We start from the raw sequence: 7791 nt of genomic DNA on the forward strand, positions 1-7791 counted from the left end.
CATGTTGCAAGGAGGGACTGGTCCTTGGAGAGGGACATCATGTTTGGGAGAGTGGAGGGACAGAGCAGGAGAGAAAGACCCTCGATGAGATGGACCTGTTCTGTGAGTGGAGTGATGGGAATGAGTGTGTTTGAGATGGTGAGGTTGGCACAGGACAGAACGGCATTTAGGGCTCTTGTACGTAGGGTTGCTATGAGTTGCAAGCAACTCGATGGCACATAACAACAACAACAATAATGCATGTTTCTGTTTGGGTGGCAGTTACGGTTTCTTGGGGGTATATTGCCAGTAGTGGAATTGCTGGGTCACTTGGTATCTCTATTTGCAACTTTTTGAGAAAGCGCCATACAGCCTTCCATAGTGGTTGCACCATTTTACACTCCCACCAACAGTGAATAAGAGTTTCATTTTCTCCACAACCTTGCCAACATTTGATGTTTGCTGTTCTGTTCAATTTTGCTATTCTTACTGGGGTGAGATGATAACTCATAGTTGTTTAGATTTGCATCTGTCTTAGATCTAGGGATTTTAAACATTTCTTCATGTGTTTGCTGGCCATCTGAATGTCTTCTTTGATGGTTTGTTCATATCCTGTGCCCATTTTTCAATTGGATTGTTTACCTTTATCTTGTTGTGGTGCTTGAGTATTTTATAAATTATAGATATAAGTCCCTTATCTGACATGTCATTACCAAATATTTTTTTCCAGTCTGTGGCTTCCATTTTTACCCTCTTGACAAAGTTTGGGTGTGCTTAGGGATTTGATTCTTAGAAGGTCCCATTCATCTATTTTATCCTCTCCTGGTTATAGATTTTTCAGGATGCTTGGAAGACTGTTTATGTTGTGGATTAGGACTTCTAGAGTTCTTCTAAGTTTTTCTTTAATGAAGTTTATAGTCCAACTCAAATTGGATCAATGACCTAGGCCATCCACTTCTTAAATAGCAGGCCTCTGAAAAACCTATGAACAATAGAGTAACACAGATAATTATAGTATTAGAGGTGTAGGACCCTTAACCCGATGGCTTGACAGACAGTGACGGCAGCAATGGGCTCCAAGTGTTTCAGAGATTATGAAGATGGCACAGAATAGTACAGGGCTCAAATCTGTTGTTCATAAGGTCACTATGAGTCATATTCAACATTATAGCACCTCACAAAAACAACAGGCCACCAGAGTTTCCTAGTGACCTGGCAGTGCAATAAGTACATACTTAGCTGATAACCTAAGACTGGAGGCCTCCAAGTGGACCCATGGGAGAAAGAGCTTCATGGGGATAATCTACACCTAGAAAGAATATAACCTGGAAATCCTGCAGATGTTTAGGGTCTTCGAGTCTGATTGGACTTAGTGATACACAAGAAAATCTAATTGAGTGTCTTAGGCTGCCCCCACCTATGGTGTGCATTATGTGTAGCCTTCAATACTGAGCATCTGCTCTTCTCAGAAATCTCCAGAACCTGCTGATCCTGACTGCCATCAAGGCAGACCACACTCGGATCATGGACTACATCAACCACCTGGACAACTATGATGCCTCAGACATCGCGAGCATTGCCGTAAGCAGTGGCCTGTACGAGGAGGCCTTCACTATTTTCCGCAAGTTTGACATGAACACCTCAGCCATCCAGGTGAGCTGTACACAGCTGGCCCTCTGCCAGCTGCATGAGCTCTCTTGCAGAGTCTCCAACCCTTAGTTGTCTAATGCGTCTCAGATAACCATGCTGTTCTTGGCTGCTCACCAATTCCCAACCTTGGCCTTTTTTGTTGTATGTCCTTCCATATGGTCATTACTCACCCTTTTCCAACAGTCCTCCAATACCCTTCCAGACTGGGGTACCTGACGGGGTGGTGCAGGAAGTCCTGGTGACTTCGTTATGTGATGTTCAGAGGCACTCACACTAACTCTGTGGAATGCTAACACTTTAGCACTGTGCAGCTTCAACTCCCCTTACCACCTGAGGCTAACCCCATCTCTCCTTAATTGAGATTGAAAGCCCAGAGCAATCCCTCCAGCCCTCCTGGCCACCACCTTGTCAAGAATGCTTTTCCTTCATCCTTATCTTTTCCTCCCAGACTGCCAGTCTTTTCAAGCTTTATCTTCAAATAGATTGCTCCCTTGGTTTTTAATAGCTATGACCCTTAGGAAGTGTGATCTATCATGTTAATTGTTCTCCTACCAATAGTCTTTGTTTCCTTGCCTCTTCCTGTAACATTTTTCTATTCATATTTCTATATCTTATGAAAACTTTGGTCCAAAAGTTCTCTTTTTCTGCACATGCAGGGACCATGACCTTTCTTTGAGACCAGAACACCCATCAAATGCAGATGGCTACCACCTCGGCACCCTACACCAAGCCTTTGAGACCTGTTTTTTGAGACCTGTTTTTGCCTATTTCTCAGAGCAGCATCTGTGTAATTCTTTACAGTCTATCTGCTAGTTGAACTGTTTCCTTTCCCAACAAAGATCGAGCCGCAATCCCCATGCCCTAACCTGATCTCCATTGTTCTATGATTCATTGTAGGAGTGTGCCATTTATCTGCCTGGCAGCCTCTCTACACATACTGTGGCCTTTCCCCTCCATCCCTGCCACTCACTCATCCAAGAAATTGAAATGACCATGTGTAAAAGGAGCAAGGACCCCTGGGATGGTCATATCTGACTTCTACTGACTTCTACTAACTCCACAAGGAGGAACGGTCCACAACATCCACAACATAAGACCAGTTCCCATGAGGTCAGACATGTTCCCCCCACTCTTCTACACCTCTTTCTACTCATCTCAACACCAATCCTTCTGCTTTACTGGGTCTGAAATTGGTTGAGTAGCTCCCAGACCACACAGAACCATACTCATGATCATGGAGTTTATTAGAGAAGTCAACAGGTTCAAGTTGGCAACAGGACACAGCTCTCACTCAGGACAGTTTCCAAAGCATGCTTTGCAGGCCCTTCAGCCTTCAGCTGCACAGCTTCGGGCCAGTTACTAAGCTCTCTTCTGACAACTATGGTTTCTCCCCTCCAAGTTCTCCAGTAAGCTTAGGAAAGGCTCTGGTTCCATAGTCCGCTCTGGCTCACACAGGTCTCTGGTTCTCTCCTATGGCTGCTGCTGCTCTCCTGTAGGTCTGGCTAGCACAAAAATCTCTGGCCCTGAAGGGCACATGCTGCATTTCCTGCTTCTTCTTTGCAAGATTCTCAATTTCTGCTAATGAATCTGCTCAATTTAGTGGCAAGCCTAACCAGTCCCCTTGTGTATACCCTCTTCTGATGTCCCCACCCATCCATTTGACAAAGTTAAACTCAATGGTTAGGAAAGCCATTTTGAACCCTTGACACCATACCATGCCACTGTAGACAGAATGTGGAACTGGAGGAAAGATTCCCAGCTCACTGGAACCAATTAGATGTTGCAGACAATGAGAGGCCCCTTTGGAACTCCTAGGTCCTCATCAAGCACATTGGAAACCTAGACAGAGCATATGAGTTTGCGGTGAACTGTAATGAGCCTTCGGTGTGGAGTCAGCTGGCCGAAGCCCAGCTCCAGAGAGACTTGGTGAAGGAAGCTATCAACTCCTTTATCAGAGCTGACGACCCTTCCTCTTACCCGGACATTGTTCAGGCAGCAAGCAGGAGCAGTAAGTGAATGTCCACTCCACAGGGCTCTGCTTCTCACTGGTGGAAGGCCTGGCCAAGGGAGGACGGTGGCTTACCTAGGAACCTGTGAACCTATAAATCCTGGGTCCAGAGAAATCACAGGGAACAAACAAAGTTTCCAGAAGAGTCAGAGATGAAGATGTTCCTGTTCTAAATATTATTCTGTGCATGACACTAGCTTTCCAGTTAATACTCACCTCCCACATAAGGATTACTGTCATGGGCATTACCAACATTACCAACGTTTCCTGGGGAACTTCTTGATTGTTGTGCCATAGACCTCTCCAGAGGCTAGGGCAAGTATCCTGTCACCTTATAAAGTCTTCGTTTGGTGACAGAGGTAGCTCATACGTGATTCTGTCCCTTTCCCTTCTAACCGTGACGGGGTGTTTGCTTAACTGAGCACAATCCAAGGCCACCTAGACCATCTGTGGAGACAAAGTGCTCAGTGAAACAAGGGAGGGAGGATGAAAGTATCTTGGCTGAGGACAACTAGAAAAGGATTGGGCCCTACATTTAAAATTCTCAACTGAGGGTTGACCTTCTTGTGTATTCTCTCTTTAGATAATTGGGCAGAACTAGTTAAATTCCTGCAGTTTGCCAAGAAAACGAGCCGAGATGCCTCTGTAGAGACTGAACTTATATTTGCCCTGGCTAAAACTGGCTGTCTGTCTGAGCTGGAAGGTTGCATCAATGAGTCCAGCAATGCTGACCTCCAGCAGGTAAGCCAACATAACTGGAGGACTGCCAGTTATGGCTTTCAAGTGATGATGAGAACCAAGCCACACACTCAACTAAGTAACTAACACCTTCAGAGTTCTTTTCACAGAGTTCATGTCTAACCACATTCTATGAGGGATAATCAGTATTATTATTCCTATTTTACTGCCATGGGAATTCAGACTCTTGGAAATTAGACCTGCCCTTTGTGACACACATCAGATCTACAACTTATGGGCAGGTGTTCCATATGTTTATCACAAAATAAATAAGTAACTAGTTGGCTTAGAATTCATTTTTGTTATTATACACCACAGTGCCAAAATCAACCTGTAGCTCACCCTCTAGCAGGTTTTCAGAGGAAGTTAATCACACAGAAAGAGATTCCCCATCTTTCCCCTGGAACAGCTGGTTGCCTTTGGGACTGGAGCACAGTTTCTTGCCACTAGGCCACCAGAGCTCCCTTAGAGTTAATAGACTGACTAAATAAAAGATGGGGAGTTCTAGTGGCCTTGTGCTTAGAAGCTACACTGCAGTCCAAAAGGCAAGTGGTTAAAATGCACCAGTTACTCGGCAAGAGAAGGATGAGCAATTTCCTCATATACGATTTATACAGTCTTTGAAAATCTACTTGAGGCTCAGCTATGCTCAGTTCTGACTCAATGGTACACAACAACAAACAAAAGATATAGAGTCCAAAGGAATCAGCAACATTAGGCAATATAACGGGCCGGGGGTGGGGGGAGCAGGGAACATCCCTTTTTAATTAGAAATTAAACAAGAATGTGTAAAGAAAACTTTTTTAAAAGGCATTAACAAAAAGGTCTAAATAATTTTAAAATATTTTGAATTCTAATGGTGTAGTCTCTAGAGTGTTATATCTCTTAACCTAAAAGCAGTGGGTTCAAATCCACCAGCAGCTCTGAGGGAGGAAGAACAGGCAGTATTTGCCAGTGTGATTTGTAGCCTTGGAAACACACTAGAGAGTCAGCTAAGAGCCAACTCCAACTCCATGGTACTGAATTTTGGTTTGCATTTTTCTACCTATCCCATCTGCATGCTGAGTAAATATTCCAAGAAACTGAACTATAGAAGAATAATGTGTCAGCAGGATTGGAGAAGTGACCTCTTGTTACCTGTTGGCAAGAAGTTGTGCTACAATCCCAAAGGCATGAGGTTCAAATCCTCCAATAGCTCTTCAGGAAAAAGATGAACAATTTCCTCTCATGTGATTAACTGCCTCTCAAGACTCACCGGAGGGTCAGCTATTGGTCAGTTCTGAGTCAACGGTACACAACAACAACAACAGGACTGGAGAAAGATTCATTAACAACCCGAGATGTGCAGATGACACACTCTCTTGCTTTAAGAGAAGAGAACTTGAAGTGCTCACTGAAGAAGATCGAAGACTACAACCTTTAATATGGATCAACATCAAGAAAGCAAAACCCTCCCACTGGGCCCATAAGCCACACATGATAAATGGAGAAATGATTGATGTTTTCACTTATTTCATTTTACTTGAATACACAATCAGAACCCATGAAAGCAGTAGTCAAGAAACCAAAGGAAGCTGAATGCTTCTTGAAACAAATGTCAATGAAAACACAACTTACCAAAACCTCTGAGAAAGAGCCAAAGCAGTAATTAGAGATAAATTTATAGCAATAAGCAAAACACATCAAAAGGGAAGAAAAAATTATAATTTATTTTTAACTCAGCATCTCCAACAAATTTAAAAAGAACAGCAAAACAACGCAAAAACCTCTTAAAAATTAAAATTATAAAAATTAGGGCAGAAATAAATGGAACAGAAAACAGAAAAACAGTTGTGACCATCAAGACCAGGAGCTGATTCTTGAAAAGGTCAATAAAATTGCCAAACTACTTCCAAAACTAACAAAGGAAAGAAAGAAAAGACTCAAATAATCCAAATAAGGTATGAAAGGGGCAATGTCACAACAGAACCAACTAAAATATAAAGTTTAACAAAGGAATATTATGGGAAAACTATACTCAAACAATTATGAAAGCATAAAGGAAATGGACAAATAATTAGAAACTCACAACCTGCCCAAACTGACACAGACCATAGTAGAAAACTTGAACAGGTAATAAAACAACTTCCAACCCAAAAAAGCCCTGGACCAGATGGTTTTACTACTGAATTTTATCAAACATTCAATGAAGAACTGTCATCAATTCTACATAAAGTATTTCAGAAAACAGAAAAAGATGGAATTCTCCCAGACTAATTCTATAAAGCAAACATATCCTTGCTAACAAAGTCAGGTAAAGATGCCACCAAAATAGAAAATTATAGGCTAGTATCTCTCATAAACATAGATACAAAAATCCTCAAGAAAGCCCTAGTCAATAGTTACCCATGACCACCTACTGGCAAGAAGCTGCACTGCAATCCCAGAGATGTGAGGTTCGAATCCACCAGATGCTCTGCTGAAGAAGGAAGGAAAATCTCCTCCTGTATCAGTCAGATCTGATTTGACAGTACACACATTAAAAAAAAAAAGTAATAAAAAAAGTTTTAAAAAAATAGTCACCCATGACTAAGTGAGATTTGTAACAGATATGCAAGAATGGTTCAACATCAGAAAAAATGATCAGTGTAGTTCATCACATTACCAAGGCAAAAAACAACACATGATTCGATAAATTGATGAAGAAAAGGCCTTTGACAAAATACAACACCTTTTCCTGATAAAAACACTTGTTGTTATGTGCCATCAAGTCACTTGCGACTCATAGCGACCCTATGTACAACAGCTCTAAACTCTGCTCTGTCCTGTGGCAATCTCATTGTCTCCAACACACCCATCCTAATTGCCCCAGTCACTGGATCAATCCACCTTATAGAGGGCCTTCCCCTCCTGCACCTGCCCTCCACCCTCCCAAGCATGATGTCCCTCTCCAAGGACCGGTCCCTCCCTACAATATGTCCAAAGTATGTCAGACGAAGCCTCAGAATACTTGCCTCCAAGGAGCAGCCTGGTTTAACCCAGGATGAATCTGTTTGTTTGCTTAGCAGTCCATGGTACCCTCAAAACTCTTCTCCAACACCAAAGCTCAAAAGCATCGATTCTCATTCTATCCTCCCTGGTCATTGTCCAGCTCTCTGATGCATAACAAGTGATTGCAAAGACCATGGCCTATACCAGACGCACCTTAGTCTCCAGAGACACATCATTGCTCTTCAGTACTTTAGAGAGGTCCCTAACAGCAGTCTTTCCCATTGCAATACGTCTTTTAATTTCCTGGCAGCATGCTGGTATAAAGAGTGTTGATTGTGGAGCCAAGCAGATTAAAGCTGTGAACAATCTCAATCTCTTCACCATCCATCCTGATGCTGCCAATTAGTGAGAATCTTTGTCTTCTTGACATTGAGCCTCAATCCATA

General features: G+C 42.6%; 1 protein-coding gene across 1 annotated transcript in view; it reads left to right on the forward strand.

Moving 5' to 3' along the window:
• CLTCL1 (clathrin, heavy chain-like 1) overlaps window positions 1–7791 on the forward strand; it is a 279619-nt gene that overhangs the window by 216838 nt on the left and 54990 nt on the right. The window contains exons 20-22 of the mRNA XM_006902527.1: window positions 1449–1632; window positions 3445–3637; window positions 4221–4378. Coding sequence (XP_006902589.1) covers window positions 1449–1632; window positions 3445–3637; window positions 4221–4378 — 535 coding nt within the window. The remainder of the gene's footprint in view (window positions 1–1448; window positions 1633–3444; window positions 3638–4220; window positions 4379–7791) is intronic.

The sequence above is a fragment of the Elephantulus edwardii genome, unplaced genomic scaffold, assembly GCF_000299155.1.
Source record: "Elephantulus edwardii isolate Elephantulus edwardi_28Jun2011 unplaced genomic scaffold, EleEdw1.0 scaffold00424, whole genome shotgun sequence".
NCBI classification, from domain to species: domain Eukaryota; kingdom Metazoa; phylum Chordata; class Mammalia; order Macroscelidea; family Macroscelididae; genus Elephantulus; species Elephantulus edwardii.